This window comes from Lates calcarifer, linkage group LG10 (genome assembly GCF_001640805.2).
Source record: "Lates calcarifer isolate ASB-BC8 linkage group LG10, TLL_Latcal_v3, whole genome shotgun sequence".
Lineage (NCBI taxonomy): Eukaryota > Metazoa > Chordata > Actinopteri > Centropomidae > Lates > Lates calcarifer.
Window position 1 is genome coordinate 20293145 of NC_066842.1, and position 25033 is coordinate 20318177.

The 25033-nt window shown below is 42.0% G+C and overlaps 1 protein-coding gene across 1 annotated transcript; it reads right to left on the bottom strand.

The window, feature by feature from the left end:
* Positions 1-4025: 4025 nt before the first annotated feature.
* On the bottom strand, positions 4026-25033 carry kcng4a (potassium voltage-gated channel, subfamily G, member 4a). Its single transcript, XM_018703483.1, has 4 exons — positions 24475-25033; positions 20865-21624; positions 20070-20711; positions 4026-5761 (listed from the first exon to the last, which is right to left on the bottom strand). The coding sequence occupies exons 2-4, from the start codon at positions 20970-20972 to the stop codon at positions 4910-4912; spliced, it is 1602 nt and encodes a 533-aa protein (XP_018558999.1). The 5' UTR covers positions 20973-21624; positions 24475-25033; the 3' UTR covers positions 4026-4909.

Sequence of the window (25033 nt, forward strand, 5' to 3'; positions counted from 1 at the left end):
GCTGGCTATGAATTTTAAATAGTCTGCTTCCCTTCCTTTCCTCCTTCCGGCTGCTTCTCATGTCTTCTGGGAGTTTGGTTTGTTGGAGACCAGTGGGTCTCCACAATGTAATACCAGACAAAAATCAGATGTGGCTCAACAAGATCATTCAGTTCACTAACTGAGTTTGAAACTATCTCTGGATTCAACTATGTCCTTCTATATGCACATAGAATTTTAAAGGAATAGTTTTACAATTGGGGAATTACACTTTGATTTGATGTCTTGCCTAGAGTGACATGTTGATTACAATTCTTATGTCTGTGATAGAAAATATTACACTACATCCCTACATCTTACCCTACATACCCTACATCTTACATAACTAATAACCAACACACTGTCATATATCTCTGCCAAACAGTCAAGTTGCAGGAATATGGTCAGACTCTCCCTATCTGTTCCTGAGTTATGGCACTGAATAATAGGCATTAGCGCTTGAATTAATTAGCTTAGCTTAGTGTAAAGTTTGGAAATAGGGAAAGACAGCTGTTTGTTACCCATAACACCACAACTTGTCATTTTTTCTTTTCATGTAGCAGAATGAAACAAATGAAACACAACTTGTTAATTAGAGAGGTTTAGCGGTGCTAGTATGCATACTTTTAACTTTCAGCAGGGCCAGACAGCTGTTTTCCCCTACTTTTGGTCTTTATGCTAAGCTAAGCTAAACTAAGCTAATATAAACTAATACACTCCTAGCTTCAGCTCCATACTTAAGAGACAGGGACAAAATTTCCTGCAAAAGGCAACCTACAGAACATTTAAAACGTTTCTCTCAATCCCTCTATTTTAATATTACTGATTATTTTAGTTAATACATGTACTACAGTACGTGAGTCAGTATGTCTCTGACTCACGTCCTCCTCAATCTTTCTGCAGCCCCAGGAATCCTCAGAGTTGGCTATTTCATTAATAATGAATTAATTTTTAAAAGTGAGACCACAGAACTGAGTCACTGAGTTGCTCTTTTCCCCAAGCTGGATCATTCATCCTGCAGTCATGGGAGGCGTATGTAAAGCACAAGAGAGAATGATAATTTGAGAATATCATCAAACCTTCTTTTCCTTGTCTTTTCCGCCACCTTTTTTCCAATTTTCCATTTGCCAGGTTTTTTAAATGTCACAGTGATAAGAGAGGAGAGGCAGATGACACACATGACAGACAGTCCATCTGGTGTGTCTGCTGAGTCATCACCTCGCTCCACAGAAACACCTTGCATTCTAACACGACAGCCCTCAGCACCTGCATCCTTACTTTACCAGCAGTAAGAAACACACATTTGCAAGTTAACTTTATTTCTGCAGCCCTCTTAATCACAGTTACAGTCTCACAGGGCTTCCCAACGCCCACATTATGGGAACAATGAATGCATGTGGTGACCCCTACAACCTTAAGACTCTCAATGAGCAAGAAAAACTCCCACTAAAACCTTGGTCTCCAATGTGAGTAGGTGTGTGAGAGAGTGCATTTGTTTGTGTGTATGTGGAATGGAGAGCGAATGAGAGAGAGAGTTGCCAGAAATGCCATTACAAACTTTTGATGGATGTGTTTACATGTTTTAACTTTTGGAATAAATTATACATGGCTACATTTATTATGTGTAGTGCTGTTGTGTGGTGGTGTTTGACTTTCTGGATAATAGTTTGTTAATACTGTTTCAGATGAGCAGTCATGTAAATTAAGCTAAGAGGTTGATTTGAGAGAGAAGAGATAAAGGCAAGGAGAAGCAGTGAGGGGTCACGATCTGAGAAAAAAAAAAGAAAAGAAAAGCAGAAAGCAAACAAGCAAGAAAAACTGTGCTGATGGCACAAGAAGGTGAACCTTATTTTGGTCATGGAGTGAAGCTGAAAGAGCTGTGCGATTTGTTTTTCTGCAGAGTGAATGTATGCGTGTGCGTGTGTGTGTGGTGTGTTCAAAAGACAAAGAGGAGTAATATAGAAAAAAGATGAGTCTGTATCTGTGAGTATAAAAGCTTAAATTGTAATGTATATGATTGTGATTCTTAACTAAAAACAATTTATCCTAGTTTTAAGTGCAAAAACCTTTGTGGTGGTCTTTAAATGTTTTGTTGCAGTTTTTACCAATTAATAGGAGTGATGTAGCTTAATAGCCTCATGACATCACCCTCATTTGCTCTAAGAGAGCTATCAGAGACTGAACAAGTGCCTTAAAAACACTCATCTCAATTTATTTCTAGTGGCTGCAGTTTTAAGATAGTCAATTAAAAGAAGTAATGTGAGTCATTTATCAAGCCTAAATACAACAAGAGGTTCATGTGGAAATGATTAAATTGTTAAAGTTAGCATTCACACTTGGACAGATTGTAATGACTAAATTGTTATTAAAATTGGAGAGGCTCATCTGTAAATGATAGCAGTGTGAAGCAGAATTTTTGAGAAATTAAAAACATTCTATAATTCTATGTAGCTGTTTCGCTTGGCTTTAAGTCTCTAGATGAAGCTAAGCTAACCTATGTTAAGAGGCTTCAGGTTCCATATTGAAGGGACAGACATAAGCGTGGTATTGATTTTTTACATCTAATTCTTGGCAAGAAAGTAAATAAGAATCTTTCCAAAAATGTTGCAGTAATGATTTAATATATCCAAATTCCGAAGTGTTCAAATTTCCTTTAAAAGGGCTTTTAAAGAACATTAAAAATACTTATCTCAAACTGTCTTTTTTAGGCCTTCCTGGCTCTAGCTTCATTATTAGTGTACTGTCTTGAGTGGTATCAATCTGCTTATGTAACTCTCAGACATTTACCAAAATGTCAAGCTATTCTTTTAAGTGCTTTAAATTTAGCCATTAAAAAGCAAATATATCCATGAAAAAGCCTTGTAAGATGTTATTCTTTGTGCCATAAGTGATGTTTTGGGGTGGAGTTAAGATCCTGTTACATTAAGTGATGACTTGTGACCTTTTTTTTTTCAAGTGGACATTCACCAGTAAACCTACTGAACCATACAGCCCCATCCAACTATCAGAACAGCTAAAAGCATATTTAATACCTGATGTGCATCTTCATTGCTATATTGCTCATATGAGGATGCATTATCTGTTTTTAGAATTATGATCCAAGTGAGTTATGATCACTCCCTGAAATATTATTCACACACTGTTGCTTATGATATCAGTGTCCCTTAAACTATTAAGTATACAGATGAATAATAACCTTAGTCTGTGTAATCTGTCATATCATGTCATGTACGGTCAGATTACCCCATTCAGACTCTGTACTCTGGACCATATGTTACTGTGGGAGTTCCAATTACAAATTCCACTGTGCCTATAAATTTCACTGGATCTATAGCCGTTGAGTGGGATGCCATATGGGCACGAGATGCTGCAATATGCCAAAAGCGATTACACTGGAATCACTGGGATTCTGGGAGAAAAAAAAATCCTGGCAAAATCAAATTTAAAGCAACTGGCTGAAGTTAAGTTTCAAGCAGTAACCCATTTGCCTGTGGGGTTTTTAATCCCAACTTTAATCTAGATTACATCCACATCTGGCATGTCCCTGCATGCCTCCACAGCCTTCTTGGGCCCCCTGGTGTGGCTGACCACTCTTCTCAGAAAAAGGAAGATGAGCCCGCCCATTTTGGAGGCCACCTAAGGATTTGAGAGCAGATGAGAGTATTGGCATGTCCCAGACCTGAAGATGTAACATTAAGCAGAGCATCCTTAGTTGCTCTGCATTATGGAGATCCCATCTACAAACCAAAGATTTGTAGAGAGACGTGGCACCCTTCCAGAGTGGTATAACTGTGCTCATGAAAACAAGGAGGTGATGTAAGAAGGGGATTGTCACAGAGCTGTTGTTCACAGAATACTTATCTCTGTGTATCTGGCAGCTGTTTCTGTTTCTTCTTCTCTCAGAAATGTTCAGCGGCAGGACTCTGATTGAGCATCCCGGCTGGAGAGATTATACCGTCATACCCAGAACAAACCAAAAAATCTACAGCCCAGAAAATGGACTTCTCTCAGATTACCAGGAGAACTTTTATTTGGAGCGTTGCAAAGTACATTTCATGGTTGTTAGCGCTCATTCTCTCTGACTCACACACCCTCAAACACACTTTCTTTCTCTCTCTCCATCTTTTCATTTCCTCTTCAGCTGATTAAAAAAACTGATCGGAACGTAACATTTTGTCCTCAGTTTACCTGGAGTTTGTAGTAGAGGATGGAGAAACCGTCACCTCTTTGAGTCCATGCATACAAACATACATGAGAGAGATGGATATACATCTTATATGAGCCAAAACTATCAGTTTGTTTACATTTCTTTTCAGAACATGGCTTCAAGCTTCTCAAAAATAAAGTAAAAGAGGAGCACTTCTGAATTCATGGCAGAAAAGTAGAATATACAGTATGAGACACATTTTCAGGTCATACTCTAGGCAACTTATTAAAAAGTAATAAGAATAAAACTAAAAGTTGCAGTGGGGCTTGTAAGTATTTTCACAGTGGAAGGAAAAGCAACTTTGGACTGAATATTGCATGTTTATGGAAGCAGCTGGTTAGTAATATTGCTGCAGAGGCTTTCTGGTCAGATAAAACTGAACCATCCAATTTAAAGGGTTTTAAGTCTTTCAGTTTCTGTGCAGTCAGCAACAGTATGTGCACTTGAACTCCTTATCATCAGACTCAAGAGCAAAGGAAATGATGTTTGTTTAATCTCCTTTTATCCAATGCAACACAGATGCTTCACAACCACATGGGGAGTGAGGCCTTTGGAGCAATAGTCATTTGCAGTACTTTAACGGTATCCAAAACACAGATTAAGGGACTCATATGTTCTTGGAAGTTTTGGATTGAGTCAATCAGTGTGGCTGCTGTTCAGAAAGCTGCTGCTGGAAGGCTGTGGTTATTGATTTCCTGCAACTTCACCACCTTTCCCCAGCAGAGCCAGAGACTCCAGTGAGTGTACACTATCCTTGTCTAGACGTAATCCCAGTCCAGGTGGAGCTGAATCCCCCCCACCACCTTCACCTCCTGCCTCCTGAAGCTCCCCGGTGGCAGCAGCAGCGGCAGCGGCCGCACACTCCTCTTTGAACAATCGGTCATGCTCCATCTTGAGCTCTTGGTAGGAGCGGGAGAACATGTGGAAGATGGAGGTAGCAGGGAAGGCCATGATGAGGATCCCACTGAGGATGCTGCTCAGTGCCACGACCTGTCCTGGTATGGACCTCGGCACCATGTCGCCGTAGCCTACGGTCGTCATGGAGATAATGGCCCACCAGTAAGAGGCAGGGATGCTGCTGAAGTCATGGGCACCCGTGAGCTCGCTCTCAGCCAAGTGGACCAGTGGGGAGAAGAGGGTGACAGCCACACAGAGGAAAAGCAGAAGGAGGCCGAACTCCCGGGTGCTGCGCCTGACGGTCAGCCCGAGTGTCTGCAGGCCAAGAGAGTGGCGAGCCAGCCGCATCACGTATAGGATCCTCAGCGCCCGTAGGATCCTCAACACCAGGCCCAGTTTGTCTAAGTAGCCCTTACCTCCTCCTGGTCTCTCGTGGTCCAGGGCTGGATCCTCCTCTGTCACCACCAGAGAGACATAGTAGGGAAGGATGGCCATGGCATCAATGATGTTGAGTGGCCCACGGAGGAAGTCCAGCTTGCTGCGGGCCTGAATGAACCGCAGGATGAACTCCAGGGAGAACCAGGCCACACACACTGTCTCTATGATGAACATGTTGTAGCACTTGGTGGAACACTCACCCTGAGGTAGAGAGGAAAGGCAGGGGGGAGATTGGAGGATTGAAGAGACAGAGAATGGGATGAGAGGAGTGGGGGTTTGACAGGAGGCAAGACAGATGGGGAAGAAGACATGGGTAGATGGGGAGAAGACAAAAAACCTGAGGTCAGATAATCACCCTCGACAATCATTAATAAATCATGAACTAGGGTTGTACAGTATGCTAAAGCTACTGCAGCAGCACTGATAGATAATACAGTGACAAAATCAATCAGTTATTTCATTAGGGCAGGTTTCAAAGATTAATATGACACTCAGTGGGAGTGGTGACAGAAAGCAATCATGCCTTGCATGCCCTCTAACCAGAGCATCAAGGAATAGCAATGCAATAATAAAAAACCCTGCTGTTAACTGACCCTTTTCTTCAAAGCTTACTCTCTCACATGCCCGTTTTTCAACAAATTAGCCTTTATTCTTCTTCCTCACATCCCCAAATCCCACTCCAGAAAGTTTTAATTCAAGCACTTAATCTACTATTAAGTATTTTTAATACATGACACCCTGTACGGATCACCAGTCCATCGCAGGGCCAACACATATCGACAAACAACCATTCACACCTACAGGCAATTAAGAGTTATCTGAATTGCACAAACTAATGCTGCTTTTCACACTTTTTGTCAGCAATGCTGAGGATGCAGACACCTATATTATTATTGAATACATTAAACCAACTGTGGGTTCCATGCTTATGTTCAGCGTGAGCAGCTATATCGTGGCCAGCGGGGCAGTGATCAGCGGTCTTCAGCGGTCTACGCAGGCAAAATCTGACATTTTGTTGACACATACATCCCAACCACCCTCTTTCTGTGGACTGTGGTGTTAAAATATCACTCTGCTTCCTCCTATGAGCCACTAAAGGTCACTTGAAGGTAAACATATTTCATTACTGGGCATTTGCTGAAAAAACTGATGCTGTCATTTTTCTTGGGAGGACATCTTTCTCAGGCTACACCCTGCTGTCCATCTTCTGATTTTTTGGCTACTATAAAGATGCTGGTGAATGATAAACTGACTCAAGGTCTCAAGATGTCCCATCAACAACATGATGTGAAACAGACAATACATCTATATAGATAGACAATACATCATATACAGAATTTATGTTCTTACATGTTGTTCTTGGGTGGTGCATTTTCCTATCTTGTACAAGTAAAACTGCAACAGAAATCTTTACTTGTTTTAACAAAAATAACATTATAATGCTGAACATCAGACCACATGACCTTATATTTATTATTAAGGTGGACATTATTTGTGTGTTCTCTCAGCCTATTCTTTCATTAGCTTCTCTCCATTTCCCCCACTTTTCTCATTGTTCACTCTCAACATTTATCTCTCTGCTCGCACTCTGTCTCATCTATTTTCCTTCCTCTCATCCCTTTTTTCTCTCTCTGCCACCATCTCCTTTCTCCTCCTGCTTCTGTCTCCACCTTCTCATCACTCATTCTGTTTCCTCCTCCATCACCCCCTCCGGACTCCCTCCCTCTCATCTTTCATTCTCTGCTTGCCCCTCACACCTCCCTCTCTCTCCTTTAAATCCTTCATTCATTCAGTGTTCCTCTAAGAGAAACACAACTCCCTCCACTGTTTCTCTATGCATGATGCATCTTTCACACGTGTCCCATTCCTCTCCCTCTTATCTATCACTTGTGTCCTCTCTGCCTTTCTCACTGATTCTCATCCCACTGTGACTCTTAGCCTTTCACTTTATTCCTACAGTGACGTGTATCTGCATAATTTGTAGTGTTGTTGTATATGCAGCGCTATTATGTCTTTTCATGCATTTATTCTGAAACCACCTGCTTTTCTGTTACATTACATACATACAGTGAGACTGGTGATATATAGTCATAATAGTAGAAGTCTTGGTCTGTATCTATTCTGCATCTGTCCTTTAATAAAACTGCAGTAGCCACAGCAATTCCTGCTTTGGCTGCTTCCCCTCTTCAAACTCAATTTAAACAACTTTAAGCAGTAAAAAAAAAGCTCTCTAGAAATGTTTAGGGGATCCATTCAAGTTTATGAATGTTGTGTTTTCCACTCTAAGTGCACTTTAAATCAAATTCTTAAAACTTGCAAATAAAGCAGATTTGTGTCTGTGCTTCATGTGAGCGTTTGCATCATTCTAATTGCACCAAGTGGCTTTCTAAATTACAGGGATTTTTTGTCCTGCTTTACATAAGAGACTGTAAATGAGCACCAATTCAAACTTAATTCAAGTTTCTGACACTGATTACAGCATTCTCATTCAAAAATTATCTCTCAGCTCTGAAGCCACACTTTATGTTTAAAATGATTTTAAAAAAATCCTATTTATGTAAAAAAAAAAATGTATATGGCCACAGAAAGTTTTTTATCGTGATGTTACATTAACTGATTTTTTTAGCTAATAACAAACCATTTTGACGTGTGTTTTGAGTCATGCTTCTGATCACCTGACATATGGATGTAGGTCCCACATTTGCTCGTTTCAGTTTCGTTGTTAGTTTTGTTTTATTTTGGTCATTATCACAACCATCCATTATCTATACCGCTTATCTGTTAAGGGTCGCAGGAGCCTATCCCAGCTGACATTGGGCGAGAGGTGAGAGGCGTGGTACACCCTGTATGGATCGCCAGTCCATCGCAGGGCCAGCATATACAGACAAACAACCATTAACACTCGCATTCACACCTATGGGCACTTTAGAGTCACCAATTAACCTAACCTACACCCAGAGTACCCGAGAGAACCCACGCAGGAAACATGCAAACATGCAAACATGGGGCTCGAATCCGGAACCTTCTTGCTATAAGGCGACAGTGCAAACCGCTGCACCACTGTCCCGCCTCATTATCACAACCTCCACAGAAATGTCTGGTTCTTTAACTGCTAAATGCTCAACTTTTGTCTGCAGTTTGGTGCTGGGCAGGAGACATACAGCACAAAGACAACTGCAGCTGGAAGCAAGGTTGATCACAGAAGTTTTCAGGGCAGAAAACCAAAACAAGCCAAAAATGGCTGAAAAGCTCAGTGGAGCAAAAGGAAACTGCAGAGTCAGATAATTTTCTTTGGTTTCATCATTCTGAGTGTCACAATGTTTGATTCATTTTTAATATACAAATCGTTGGTTAGTGCAACTTTAAAATGTATTTACTGAAAAGAAAGGTGTCCAATATATTAATAAAATGATAAATATCCTTTTAACTGAATTCATCACAATTGTTAGGCTTGATAAACTTTAACTATTGCGTGTAGGTCCAGAGCAACAGTGCAGCAATTGTCAGTGCAGCAGCCCACACAGTAAAAAGGGGAACAACAGTGACTTAATCCAAACAATCTATCATTTCTCCAGAGGTCTGAAGGACTGACCGGGGATATTTGTTTCTCAAGCAGGGGGTATGTACAAAAGGAGAGGACAGAGGATAGTTTGAAGGATCTCTCCTTGAGAATTACCACTTTAATCTTCAGCTTAATATTAATCTTTACATCTCTCCTCCTACTAAATCTTGTCTGCATTCCTCAGGTCTTATGTGTCTAATGTCCAGTCCTGCTGAGAGTTTCTGGCCGACTCTCTGTCCTGTATCAGTCTTTCAGACACTTTCTCCCCACATCTCACGATATGTCTCTTGTGCACACTCTACCTCTGATTTATTCCCCTTCTCACTGCTCTGTCTCTCTCTCTTGTGCCGACATTAGGCCCATCAGGGTTTTGCGACACCGTTCTCACCCTCTGCCCGATAGGCCATTTGTTACAGCTAGAAGCTTTCTACTTCTGTTCTTTCTTTCAAAGACACACACACACACACACACACACACACACAATATCTACCACAATAGCCACTATCTCCCTGACCTTATCTCCTCTGTATGACTCTCTCTGGAACTAATGTCAGTGACAGCTCATTTCAACACAGACACTGTTCACCCCAGCAGCTGTCTCACACAGGGCTTCACATTATTGTCCGTATTAACACATCTCAATGTCAAATTAAGACAAAGCAAGGGTGCATGTCATTGCATAAGCCATTTTAGTGGCAGGGACATTTGAAGTTACCATATGGAAACAACTCTCATTATTACAGCATTTCCTTTTTCCAACTGTTGTTTGTTAGCTTGAATTTCTAGGGAAAACAAGTACAGTTGTCACCAAATATGGACAGCCTTACAGTGGTTTACAGAAAATATTGTGTGTGTCATGTCCTCAAGCGCACCCCCCTCCCCTTTGATCTGTCTATGTAATGTAAGCATATCCTTAACTCATCTTTCTGGTTCTGCCTCTGCAGTGTAGTTGAATGGTTTTCAGTCATCTCTCTAATTAAACTAGTATTTATTGGATAAATGTGACAATACTGGGCGAGTTAGACTGATGTCAGTGTTTGCATCAGCAGCTGGGCATTATGGTCCGAGAGATAAAATCCAGTGCATTATAGTATATTTCTCTCTTGAGCACACAGCCACCTGTCACACACACCTTCACTGATGTGGCAGTTAGACATACGAGTCCTGACGTAGAAAACACACACGCATGCCCCTTTCTCTTCATGAAAGTAGAACATGGTATGTGTGATAGTAATCTTTAAGTTGGAATTAAGGTAAGAATATAGTATTTTTCCAGCACCAGTTGAGTTTTACATTTTTGTTGACAGCCTCCTGTCCATCATCCACCAGTGAGACAGCTGCGAGGTCACTCTGCACCATGGGTTTGAAGTGTAAATGTGTCTTCTTATTGTTGGACAAGAGAAAGCTTCTATAGCACTGAATTATGAATGTATTTTTCCTACTTGTGGATCAGATAAAGCCCCGCATTTCATTGTCTTCAGACGGTTGTAGTGACTCCTCCTATATGCAACTGCCATACTGTTCCACGAGCAATACAGAGACATGTGAATGTGTGCCTTTGTAACCACTGTATGATGACGTGCACTGTGTAAAATTTGGTTATCATCCTTGGGAGTGCTCCCTCGCGTTTTGTTTTAACTTAAAATTTCATTTTATACCTTTTTCACAGTATGTCCTAAACTCTCCTGCTGTGTCTTCATCTCTCTCTTCCTTATCTCTCTTGGAGCCCATCTCCCAATCAGGTAAAAAAAAGCCCCCCATGATGATTCTACAATCCCACCGGATCCAGTGGTCTGGGCAAAAAGGGGAACAAAAGAAGATTCAGCCAATCAATCAACTTTACCTCGCAGCAGACCTTGAACATACTGTGCACCACTGAACACTGTTTTTCTATGCTGCTGCGCTGACCTTGCTCTCACTTTTAGAGCTTCCACATAGAAAAAGAATTGAAAGGAGGACAGAAAGGATGGACGGTGAAGGCGAGCAAGACAGAAAGACATCGAGAAAGAATAAAGGGGGTGTGGTTGAACACCACACCACTGGCCTTACCCTGAAATACTGCACATGAAGCACTGTGTTCACTAGTCATGAGTTATTAAAGGGCTTGTATTATGTGACACCTCCATCCGTCATCCGGCAGTTCTCCTGTAACTTGATAGCTTCATGTATGCACAAGTTCACCAAGGGTAAGGCATGTAGTGAGTGGTGTTTGCACCCATTAATTTGCAAGAATCCCTGATATGTGTTATGAGCGACAAATAGCCACCCAAGCGTCCAGAGACACACTGTCCACTGACTCTAATGACACTCCATACGCTGAGCAATATAACACGGACATGAGTGTGAAAGCAGAGCCGAACAGTTTTATCTCCATATGAAGGCTGCTGTGCAGGCTGCCGAGCGACCCATCAGCGACAAAAGACCAACAGCTTGTTCGCGCGCAAACACCCTAATGGAGAAAAATGAAACAGGGAAGGTGGGGAGAACAGATAGATTGAGAGGAAGAGAATAGATGAAACAAGAGTAGGCGGCTAAGCGGTGTCGAGGAGAGAGGGATTACAAGATCAGCTGATGACGAAAAGATGAGGTGACATCTGAAGCATGGGGATTCCTTCACACCCCATAAGTCTCTATTCTCCATCTGTCAAGATGCTGCACACACACACTCACACACAGTCAGAGTGAGACGCATAAACAGTAAATTACTGCGTCGTTTTCCAGTTTGTTAGGATCTTTGTTCCAGGATTGTTTCATCGACTGTAGAATGAAAATGGGTGTGCATAGATAGGATTTTGTGCAAGAACCCCCATACACATGCTCATGCAAGCTACATACACTTAGTATACGAATCAAATGAAACTTCCATATTTCTCTAAAAAAAATCCCAAATCAGTGTCGTTGTGTTAGTTTCTCATCTAATATTGTTGAGTGTTTCATCAAATTCAAGATGTGCATCAGCGACATACTTGAGTACACACGCACACAGAGCAAAGGAACCATCTACTTTTACTATCACAACACTATGCAGGCAATATAGATTTTATTTTTCATCTATTACAAGATGTTGAAAATGCCCCATCAATTTGTTGCATCAATGAGCATATCAGGAAATAAGATTGGAAAAAAAAAAAAGAAGAGAATGCACTCACACACACACATCTTCTACAGGGTGTGCAGGTTTGCTGCTAGCTGTGTAGGAATGAAAAGGCATGGTGCAAAGGGTGCGTTTGACTCCAGTTGTAATGGGGTGGAGCAGCAGTGTGAAGGGGGTGTTTGATTTGGCGATAGCTCCAGGGAGAATAGGATTCCGATGTGCTGCAGTGACCAGAGAGGGCAACCCTGCAGGGGTGGACACCTGCTGCTGTGTTTATTACCTCGGGGAATAGAGAGCTGCTGGTGTGTTTGTTTTGTTTTTGCATGTGTGTATTTTGTGTGTTGTGGTCACAGCTGTTTTTCCCTCTCCACATTGCTTTGCCCTCAGTTTTTCTCCTCCCGTGATGTTTGTGGTTTCACTGGCTGTGTCATTCCTCACCTGCCCAGCAGGTGTCCTCAATGTGTTCTCCTGTCCCACACACTCCCTCCACAGCTGCTTCTTAACACCAATTATAGACAGTATAGACAGCATAGAGTATATAGAGATCTGTTTTGGTGCAGTGATTTCCTGGTTCAAACTGTGGGCCCACTCATCCTTCCAATTCAACAATCTACTCGTACCTGTTTTGTGTGTCTGCATTTTGAGTGCAGGTACCGTTAGCCAGCAACTCAACAACAAAACATGTCATATCTTTGTGCAGGAAACCCCTGAGTGTGTCTCTGTTATTTCCTTTCTTTTCTATTCACTCTCAGTCAAATGATTGCTTAAAAAAGATACCTCTTTGTCAGGGAGGTCACCTTAAAACTGAGTAGCACTAAGGTATATGAAATGTGATCACTGAGGCATTAAATTGAGTTGAAAATATTCAAATGTCAAAATAAATGACCCATTCACCCTCAGACTGATTAGTTCATTCTCTAGTCCATTCATGTCCATCTGCCTTTCAGAAGCAAGCAGTGTCCCCACAGGGGCCAAAATATACTGCCTTCTTTTGCACAAAATTTGGAGGACACAAACGATGTATCCTTTCCCGCAGATGAGTCAGCGGTTTTATGGTGCATTCAGGTGTTCATCATAATCTAGTAAATAAGGAAACACTGTTTTACACAACGTTGGCTGATGAAAATTATGGTTGTTCTTTTTGATACACACAGCATTGGTTTTGGTCTGGTGCATCTTAATTGGCTGAAGGGAGTGCTGACCTTCAGTCCTTTGACGGACACACCTTTCTGGACCATTCAAATGGACTAACCAAGGCTTAGTGTACTTTTTAGCAGCACTGCAGAACAATAAAGGATGCTTGACATTAATGGCATTATGTGTCTTTCAGATTTTTAGATGATCTCCACATAAACATAAAGTCATTTTTAAAACAATTACAAATGACAGCTGTAGTACAAGCAAGGTCAATTTACAATTACCAAAGGTCCTTAGCTAACAGTCCTAAACAATCTCCAGTGCAAACATATTCAGATTTAACAAGCACTACTCCTCTGCATTGTGCTGTATTTGACTATGCTGTGCAATCCTGTTCTGGCATGGACAGGATAAACATCTCATACTTTGCTGTTCTCTCCCATAATCCCACTTGGCAGCCATGCAGCACATCAGATGGAATACAGCTCATAACCAGATAGGCCGTAATAGGCATGGAATCTGCTCTACACTGATATGGTCAAAAACAGTACATGCATGCCCGCAGACATAAACACATAGGGAAGGCTTGTGCATGCAAATTATTAGTGCACATGCACTCATACACGCTTCTTTTCAATACGTTAACTGGGGTCTGGAAATTAGCATATAGTTCAATCATATGAATATTTACAAATCCTCTTGTGGTTTGAGGGTGTGTAAGATATTAGAGAAAGATATTACCTCTTCTGTACAGTTGTAAATGGCAACTTGCTCTGGCAAAACCTGAGCATTTTTGAGTTGTTGGACAGACACACACACACACACACTATTGTTCTTTATCACCTTAAAATGTCTATTTCACATTATCTCAGTTCAGATAAGGTTATCTACAGCTAGTGTAAGGTCAGATCCCTCTGACTCTGTATTTCAGTGTGTGTGTGTGTGTGTGTTTATGTGAGATTATAATACCCCACTGGGTTTACCACCCCTATTTTCTTCTCTGCATCTATCTTATTTTTGTTTCTGCTCCCTTCACCCTCTCACTTATTCTCTCTCTCTCTCTCTCTCTCTCTCCAGCCACCAGCCCTAAACTCTTATTTACTTTCCCTGACTTATAGTCACTGACTGTCTGCCAGCCAGCCTCAGTCTCACCCTGCTGAGCCAAGAAAGTTTACAGACACGGAAACCTATTTATGCTCCCTTCATGTTCATTTAATGGAGGCGGAAATTGTGAGGAGGGGGGGAGATAGTATGAGGCACATGAAGAATGCATTTTTAATTTACTTAATTTTGTGTCCCTGTTGTTACACACTCAAATGAGGCTCATGATTGATGATGGTGCTTTGTCTTCATGGCTCGGACAATGCAGCAAGCTGACTCAGTGTATAGAAAGAACGAGCACACACACACACACACACCACACACACACACACACACACACACAGTCATTTAAAGCCTTACTGTTAGTGCTTTGCATCTCCAGTTACAGTATGTGTTTCACATCTCAGGTGTGAGAGTGAATTATCTTAAATAAAATGTTAAGCTGAGAAGGCCCTCAATTGTATTACAGTAACGCAAAAGTCACACTAGTTTCTTTTTTTCCCACTGCTGGCTGTGCTGCTTGAGCTGCAGGCTAAATTCATTCATGCTTCCAAGTCCAGACAGTCAAAAATGTTGGATACCACATCACAACTCCCCCTCAGAGACAATAATTTTGGAAGCCGGCTTTGTTTATTCACATAATATAATTCTGCACAGTTCAGAAGCAGGAGACGTACACGCATAACCAGACATTCCTTTGAGATTATATCACAGCCAACACTTTGATCTTTTCCAAATGATTCTCAGAGGAGCTGGACATGATACTGACATAAAAAAACTTGTTTCTAGTGATCATGAGAGGATGGTTTTGTGACAATAAAGGTTGCAGCTTATTATAATCACAGAATTAGAGCAACTTTTGTTCTCTCTCTATCTATCTATGTATATCTGTCTAACTATATGTATGTGTATATATATAAATATGTGTGTGTGTGTGTGTGTGTGTGTGTGTGTGTGTGTATGTGTGTATATATACACACACAGAATACATGTCTTGTGCTCTGCTAATATCACTTTGTTTCAGACAGTCTTTAAACTCTGAATAGCTCTTGTGGGAGGAAATATCGAGGGAGAGAAAGGAGGCTTTAAGGCTGGTTTAGTGTTTACATCCTCCTCTCTTTCTTTGTTCTCTTGTTATCTTCTAGTCCTTCACGTCGACCCAGACTCCTCCATTTCCTCCCTCTATTACGTAAAGAATCACCTTATCTTCCTCTCAGACGTCACAAGACACATTATCTCCGTCTGCCTGTGTCTCTATCTCTTTTTTGTCTCCTAATCACGCACACTCGTGGCCTCTCTATAATCACTTACCCAGACAGGTTCTGTGGTTCAATAAGATTATTGACAAGTCTCTGCTTGAGAACAAGTGGAGAGTCAATCAGAAAACGTGTCAAAACTCACAGTCTGAAGCTTAAGTCATGCAGTCTACTATTCTGCTGTCTCTCTCTCTCTCTCTCTCTCTGTCACTTCCTCCAGCCCCCTCTCTCCAGATACTTGTGATTGATGCCCTGGGACGTAATTATTGAACAGCAAATCCCATTCCAATTTATGGCATTAAGGACATAAAACGGCCACTTCAATTACTCCCCAGGCCAGAATATGACTGAATTAGGAAAAGGAGAGCAAATCTGATGAGGCTGTCTGAAAATACTCCATCATCCGGCGAGAATATTAAAAGACATGAATCTGAGCGACACTTGCTGAGAGTAAAGCACTGAATGCAGAGGAAGTTGCTGCATTGCTGCAAAGTTTTACTCAGAAATATGTGCAAAGGAAAGTCAGTGTCTTAGGTGGATATTTGACATTTGAACAGCAACAAGATGTAAACTCAGGCAGGTTACCAATGTGTGCTGAGACTTGCTGCTTTCCAGAGAGAGTTAAAAACTGCTTTCGGCCCTGTTCTTTCTAATGTAAACACTGCTGCTGTCCTGCCAGAGATTGACTCCGGGAGATTACTGGGGGTCACTGCTGGGTTAGGACAGTGGTCACAGCAGAAACTCATTTCGTGAAGTAATGAATATGGAAGCCACCCCAACAAGCTTCTTCCAGTAACTTACAAATAGTCTGGAATTGTCATGTCTTATAATGTGATGTTGATGAAAAGGGAAAAAATCACAAGCATGCATCCTGCCACATTAGGGGCAAGAAAGAGAATTGTTTAGTCAAGGTTGACATTGATATAGTTAACGCAAGGTCGTTATCGTCCTAGCAGCAGATAGTTACATAAATCTTTTCTCATCTCTGCTCTGTTTGCTTACTGATGCAGTGCTAAGATATTTTCTATAATGTATGACTTATTAACTTTTTTTTTTTTAATTTTTCAAATAAGACCAAAAATTTACCCTTATTTTGCTTCCATAACTAATAGTAACAAGTGACATTAGATGTTATTTTCAGTCATCATGGAAGTAGTGGTGGTGGGTGCTAAGGGAAGTTAATATCTTTTACTTTGATCAGACAAATATGCTAATTTATAAGTTGTCCCAAATATAGCCAAGTACGTATCTAACTAACTAGCTTCTGTATGTAGGAAGGGGACATTCCAGTTATCTAATCCAGTTATCTAATCCAAGCTCTGACTGGTCATCTAGCCAAGCCAACATTTCACATGACAAACAGTGTGGTGGAAAAAATGTAATGTTAACTGACCTTGGACATTTGAGTTTTCTAGTTTCTTACTTTGAGGTATTCATGCTGCCCAGAACAATAACATAGTGTCTGTCCATAATGATTAAAGACTGAACTTAGACTTCTGCAACTTCAACTCACTCAACTCCACTCACAGTTTAACCTACTTGTAAAAACCTATCACTGTTTTGAACTTCTGATTTTATTTCTATATTTCATACAACTTTTGAAACACATCAGAGGGAGCTGTTTGTCCTGTCAAAACTGTACACAGAATAATAGCACCACCATAATTACATGGAGAGTTTTTACATAGATAGCAGACTGCTTATACAGTGGAGAGATACACACCCACAGAGATGGAGGAATGATGGAGTGGTTATTATCAGTGGGCTCGAAACTGAGCTGTAAGATAAAGGCCACTCCCAAAGCATTTAGCTCATAGCGATATACTGTTTGATAGAGGGGATCAGCTGAGGACAAGCAGAAACATATTACATAGAAATAGAAAGAGGGGAACAAGGAGGAAGGGTAAAATGAAGCAGTGTTTATCTCCTGCTCTCTTTTCACTGGTATCTCACTCTCATCCCTTTTTAATTTATTCTGTCACTCTGTTAGACCTACCCTCTATTTGCCCTCCTCTTCCTTCATCTTCCACTTGCTTTATCTCTCCCTTCACACTCCTTACCCAAACAGAGGCAGGCAGAGAAGCAGGATGAATGATGAGTGGATGAGGGAATTTTGTTCCACTCCTGCACAAAGCAGACCAGAGTCAGGAGGAAACAGCAGGGCCATGTGAATTAAAGATGTCAGGAGTCCTAGCACTCCTAGCCGGACACCGAGGATGGAGTTCAGTGGCAGAACATGGGAGAACACTGAAACTCAAGACCATGCAGTGAGAAAAACATGAAAGCAGCAGATGGGTTTGTTTGCTTTTGTAGAGAGGTGCCTCTCTCCTCTTTCTGAATGGGCATGAACATGCAAAGAAGAGGCCTTGAAGAACACATACACACACACACACACACACACACACACTCCTAAATGTCATTGTAGTTTATATTGGCCTCACAAGGCAGTGAGATGTCAGACACAACCATACACATACAAACATAGAAAGTTTCACAAAGCTATACTATGCGTTTTCCTGAAACTGTGGTGTGTGTGTGTGTGTGTGTGTGAAAGAGAGAGAAAGGGGTGGGGTGGGGTGGGGTGGAGAAAATGCAAATAGTTTTGGGAAGTGATCCCAGAGAACAGCCTGATTATTTCCATGGAGTTTCACTGTCTCTGGCATTGTGTTTACCTGAGAGAATTACAAACAGACAAGCTCAATTTCCTGTTTTCATCATAACTGTGATACTATACATCAGCAAATACAATCTCTTTACATTCACCAACACTTGTACTGTGTGTCTGTCTTGGCTGCCTGAATATCTGCTTGCTTGTGAATTCTGCTGTATATCTGATTCTTTTGTTGTGAACCCTGTCACTGCTGTCAGTGCACAGAAAGTAAATCTACAATAGCATCTGATTCCACTACGCCTTTTTTTCTCCAGGCTATTTCATACAGATTTTGCTCTATCATATGCTGTAAAAGGTCCATATCAAAGGCACCACCCAGTCCAGCAGGTTTACAAGCATCCACTGAATCAGACCCAGGGACTCTGTCCAATCCTGTGCTCAAACTCTTCCATCTGTGTTCCTATGACTGTCACTGACTACTGGACTCCTGGCCAGGGCTCTTGAAATCCTCTCCTCAGCCTTTACAAATCATCAAGCATTCTGCAGCCGGTGCTCTCCTCCATCTCCCTATATTCACCAGCATCACACCTTCCTGCACTCGATCCTTTGGCTGGCTGTGGCTTCTGATATCAAAATCAATACAGGGGGTTGCTGTTGATGACTGCTCAAGGAGCCTCTGTTGAACAGGTGCGTATAGTTTTCTTGCAGCAACCAGGCCCTGAAAACACACAGCACCTATATACTGAATACATACTAATTCTTATTTAAGGTCACCTTGGGGGAAAAATGGGTAACCTTTTTCTGATGCAGTTAGTGAAATCTGAGGAGGGATAGAATCTTTTGCCTGCAGAAAAGAATGTACATGTAAATTAATTTAAGTAGCAGAAAACTGTTCAAAGCTGAACAGCGGATATGCTACAGTCACGCTTCAGTTAGAGGGCAACATACGACTCAAGAGTAAATGTGTGCAAAATTCAGAGAGAGCTGTATCGGTTACAGTGGATGAGTTCATTAGTATTGTATGTGCATGTGACCACGTAAGAGCATGCAAAGGCATGTGGCTGGACAACCATGTGTCTACTGACGTGCACATTTGTATTTGTGCGTGTACCTTTGTGTGTGTGATACAGTAAGCCCATTTCATTATTCCCCAGTGTTTACTGACAGATACTGGACAGGCCTCAGTGAGCAGCTTTGGATTCATTATCCCACGGTGCTATGGGTAGACACAGATCACAGGACATGCACAGACATCAAACACGAACACACACAACAGCATCCCACAGGGATATTTAAGAGGGTGTGACGACAGGGACTTTTTATATTTAAGAATTTTGAAGCCCGACTTTCTGGCAGCATTACAATGTCTGCCTGAATCTGAAATGAATAAAAAAGGAATTGTGCTTGTGTTTTTTTCTCACATACCCATTCACCAGTGATAAAATCCAACCTTAGAATCCAAAGTTAGAGTTGGGGATAATGCCTAAATGAGCACCCAGTTTGTCATGTTTAGTTATGAGCAGCTCTGTTACTGCATGTCTTTGAGCAGGGAAGAACTGTGAGCAGACACAACTATAATCTGTTATACCACTCATGGTAGAGTACAGACAGAATCGCTGTCGACATCTTGAATTTATGGGTCCCAGTGAAGTTTAAGTATTATAATTGATTATTTATTATTAGTTTATTCGTTTAACTGGGGCCCAGAGAGCTACATTCACAACGGGCCAGCACACTGGCTCACTCACCCTGTCTTCTTCCTCTCTGAGGTCTGGCATGGTGCTGATACACAAGCTGATGACAGTCACTGCAACCATGATCACCGACATGCAGGCGAAGATCTTCCCCGGCAAGCCAGATTGTGGATTCTCCACCATATCTCTCAGCCAGTTCATCACCTTACGATACCTCGTTTCCTCCACCGGCACGCGCTGCATGGCATTCCTCTGCCTGTGCTCCTCCTCGCGCCGCTCCTGCTCGTGCACCTCCTCGAGTCGAGTGTACATCTTCCTCTTGCAGCAGCGCTCCATGTATGCCATCTCCACGCCCCAGTAGGTCAGTTCATCGTGCAGGGAGAGGATGCACATCTCCCTCAGCAGGCGCAGTTTTCCTGCAGCCAGGAAGTTGAGGATGACCCTGAAGGCCGATGGCGAGCGGTCAAAGAAGAACTCCTTACGGGCTTCGTCGTAGTCGTCGCAAACACTGGCGATGTCCTCGGGAGACCGGCAACCGCAAAGTCGGCCAAGTCGGGTGAGGGGGAATTGTTCCAGAGTGCTCCAGGGGAAGGTGTAGCGGTTCCCCCCAACGTTGATCACCGCCAGAAGACCGTGGTCAATGGACACCAGATCCTCTGGCCGACGGATGAACTGAGCCCTCTGGTAGTACACACCCTAGAGTGAAAAATTATAAACTTCAATGCATGTGCAGCTGCATCTGAGATATCTGTGTGTACAAGTCATTTTCCAGAACATTAGCACTGATTTGATAGAATTCTTTCATTCCTTTGCCCGTTTATTTTACTTTGGTTACAATTTTATTCATACCTTGATGGTCTCAGTCTCAGGGATCTCAGTGAAGATACGGTCGAGACTGCTGTCATCACTGAGGGACAGATTGCTGAAGTCATGGTTGGCGTTGCTGATGATGGGCATGACAGCATCTGGACCGCACGCTGCTCCAGACTGGGCAGCTTAAAGCAGGTGAAGATGACAGAAAGAGTCTACAGCGCTAAACTTTTCAGTCTCAGGACAAAGTAGTCCTTTCTGTACTGCCGACTCCAATAACTTACGTTAAAACTTGCCAATGAGAAAAACTTTCTTGAACAGTCTCATGTCTACTACAGAATAGCTGAATGAAAAAATGGCTTTAGCTTTCAGTATCTCTGGTCACACAGCCCCCTCATCACAAGGTTTTTTTTCTCAGCTATGGCTTTGGCTTCCAATCAACAGAGCAAAAACCCAGAGAGGAGAAGAATGCGGAGAGTCGGGAAACCTGTTGTCACATTTGAATGTGAGTGGGTTTTGATGTTGCCATCAGAGGTCCACAATAGATTCAGCTGGTGTATTGGGATTCAGCATCAGATCAGTGAGTAATCCTGGTCTGAAGCAAGAGTCTGGAAAAGTACAGCCCGGACAGAGAGAGTGGGTTAGGATTGATCAGTGGCTGCTAGGTACAGAGGATGATCTGGCTGAGTCAAGAGGCCAAACGTGTTGCGCTGATGTGTCCAGGGACTTGAGGGGGATCTTCTGTGTCACTGCAGCAGGATTAGGGGGAGCCTAGACACGTGATGGCATCATGAGGGCACTGACAGGGAGACACAGAGAGAAAGAGAGATGTCAGAATGAAGTGGGGATGTACTGGGATTGAGGCAGGTGTCACAATACAGAGCAAGAATTGGCAAAGAATAAGAAAGACAGATGGTGTGAAGACAGAAAAGGGTGAGAAAGAGACAGAGAGAGCTGCAGTGCTGTGGGCTCCACCCTCAACATTCACTTTCTCTCAGTGAGAAACAAGACAGACAGACAGATCAACTCTGCAGCTATAAAAGGGCAGTCACTGTGGTTAGTACAGGACTTCAGCTAATAACAAAGGAATTTACAGTCAAATCAAATTCCATTAATGCCAGTGTGGCTGGTTCACTTGGCATGGTCGTTAGAAAATTTAAGAAATAACAGCAAAAAAGAACATTCAGGTTGTGTGGTGTTCACACTTAGAGTGAGTTTTTGGCTGCTGAAGATGGGCAGCAATCCTAGCAACAGACACTGAAACACGGGGTCCAAAATGTTTTTCTTGGCAATACGATTGCCCTGAAACTTATTGGCACTGTCAGTTGTTACAGTTGCCCAGAATGGTTTGCTGTGTATCAAAGCCTTAAATAGTGGTGGTTCATTTCAAACTGGGTCCTATTATCACACGATTTGTCATTTACTGACTGCATCTAACATATAGTTTATCTGTTTTCCTTCTATGCACCATGCATAAAGACCGACAGCTAGCAAAAAGTCAAGGTGGACCAAAAAAAAAAAAAAAAAATTTTCACTCTGACATTTGTTATAGCAATAATCTTCCATGTAATTAATAACCTTAAGAAATGCATTCCAGTTAGCCATTGGCAGTGCTTTTAAATACGCCTCTGCCTCTCTTGTTATGAAAGGTCACAATATCTGCAGTCAAAAAGGTTTATCATTATTTACTTATTATAAATGACAGCATTATTCTACAAATTTGACTTAAATTTTACTGCTTTTCATTTTATGTCAGTGTTTATATAAAGGTATTTGCAGTGTCTTTGTTATGGGTTTTATAAGCAGTCCATTGTTCCCATTTTTCATCAAACACTGATTGCTGACTTCTCGGAACATGTGATAATTATACATTTTGATTTAGAGATTTTATAGATTTTACAAGTAATAGATCAGTGTACAATCAGCTCTTAAATCTTTACAAATAGAAATGAAATCTGTAGCAATGGTAGGTGGGAATGTTTTTGGGACTGAATCCTGTGGTGGGAAATGATGAAAGAGTACAGCCTGGATTGAAACAGCTGGCATTATCCTTTGAGACACATTGTTCTGTAGCGTGTTGCATCCAGCTACTAACAATAAAACTGACTTATGTTTTGGCGGCCACCCTGCACATGCCACACATGCCACAGCAATTTAGGTTAAGCCAGAATCTCCATGGGAAGTTTGGCACTTTTCCTACCCATTTCTAAACACACATGTAGGTACATGTTTCCATGTGCAAATACAACACTCATCTGTCACTGTGACTGGTCCTGACTCACCCCACCCTGATGGTGAGCACAGCGTGTTGTCCTGTAAGACTATTACAGACCTGTGAGTTTGTCAGAGTTACACAAACGCTGCTCGCTGCAAGAAGAAGACTGTAATATCAACCTCCTTCACGTTATTCTGCTCAGTATCTATCTACAGTAACCACAGCATCACTGAACGTGTGAATGGACAGCACAGACAGTTTGAAGCACTGGACCGCACCAACATGCGTCACTAATTTAGATCCAGGATAGGATCCTGTGCTGGAGGAACCAATAAATCACTTCTGTCACCATGCTGGTGTTTCATTTCCACCTCACAGGAGGAGGAGAGCATGATAAACTATTTATTAATCGATATGTATTCCCTGTGGATGTGGCTGGTTTTTCCTAGTGGAAAGTTAATTGAAGATGTTTTTAGCAGCACACTGGTGTTATCAGCTTTACTGCACCTCCCAGCTTTCCACTGGCCGCAAATGACAGCTGAGGAAGGATATCAGAGGAGGTGGGATGAAACCTCAGCTTGCTCTCTTATTATTATTATTATAATTACATATGAAGGCTGACATTTTTGCAGGATGATTTTATTTCAAACTCATTATAAGTGCTATTGAACTAAATCAAACTTATACTTAAGTTATAAGAAACAGGAACAAAACTTAAATCAGTACTTTAAAAATTTACCTTTGCTGATATTGACCTGGAGTTTTTTCTTTGATTTTTGTATTGATGGGGTCATACTGTATTCAGCACTCAGTCTTTGAGCTTATATTATATTCATGGGCATGTCAACAGTGACTGCATTTGCTAGGAGCTGGAGGAGAGATCTACGTCTCATGTGGATCGGGTTGCTTTAATGCACCATAGGAAAACTCTCTCTTTCTCTCTCTCCCCCTCTCTCTCCAACTTGCAAAACACAAAACGTCGCGCACACGCGCACACACACTAACGGGGTGCCGCGGAACAATTTTGCGCTTTAAACATTTAATTAAGCTTGGTTAAATTGGGCGTTTAATTAAGATCTCGTAGCAATAATGTGTTAAGGTGATTTTGAGTAAATGAAAACAAATTGTGGGGACAACTAAAGTTAAAGTCCAGTGTTATTGAGAGAGCGTTGAACAGTCTTTTTACTTACAATCAATGTAAAACCGACAGCTATTTTGCTTTTTGAGGTTACACTTACTTCTAAATGAAATACTCACAAACTGTGAAACAATTTGTCCTACCCTACTGTATGTTGCATACATACTGACGAGGTGAAAGCACACCAGCATTTCTCATTTTAAGTATTTGTGACGGCGCATTACAACTTCAGACAAATATAAAGCTACAAACTCAACCCACGCAGACATTAGTGCAACTTAGGAAGTGCAGCTTACCATCCTAAGAACTGCACACATCTCCAGACGTCCAAACCAGCTCCCGTGAAATCCCTCGGTTGCCTCGCTGTCCCTCCGATCATTCAACACCAAATCGGGGTGTCACCGACCATCCTTTACCGTCATATTTAAATTGGAATAACGAGGATACCTCTCCGGTATCCGCATCATCCAAGCTGGTGGAAGGCGCGCAGACAGTCTGAACATACCAGAGATGGAAGCGGGTAAAGGTTTTGGTGCGTTGAAAGTGTCCCGTTACAGCTCGGTTAGTAGTGCTGCAGGAGGAGGAGGAGGAGGAGCAGGGGAGTGGGGAGTCGGAGCCGTGGTGCGCAACAGAGGAGACTCCGAGTACCCATGTCCAAGTTTGCGTAAAGGTGACGACAGGCGGAGCAGTGACCGGAGCTCCCGGTTACAGAAAAGAGGCATTTTAACAAAACTCTAGAGGGCGGGACGGTAGCTTTTAGAGTCAGTCTCTCCTTTCGCTCTTAGGTAAGATGAAATTCAAGGACATTGAGGAGATGCTCCCATCAGTGTTTCCTACCCTGATCGCTTCGCGCGC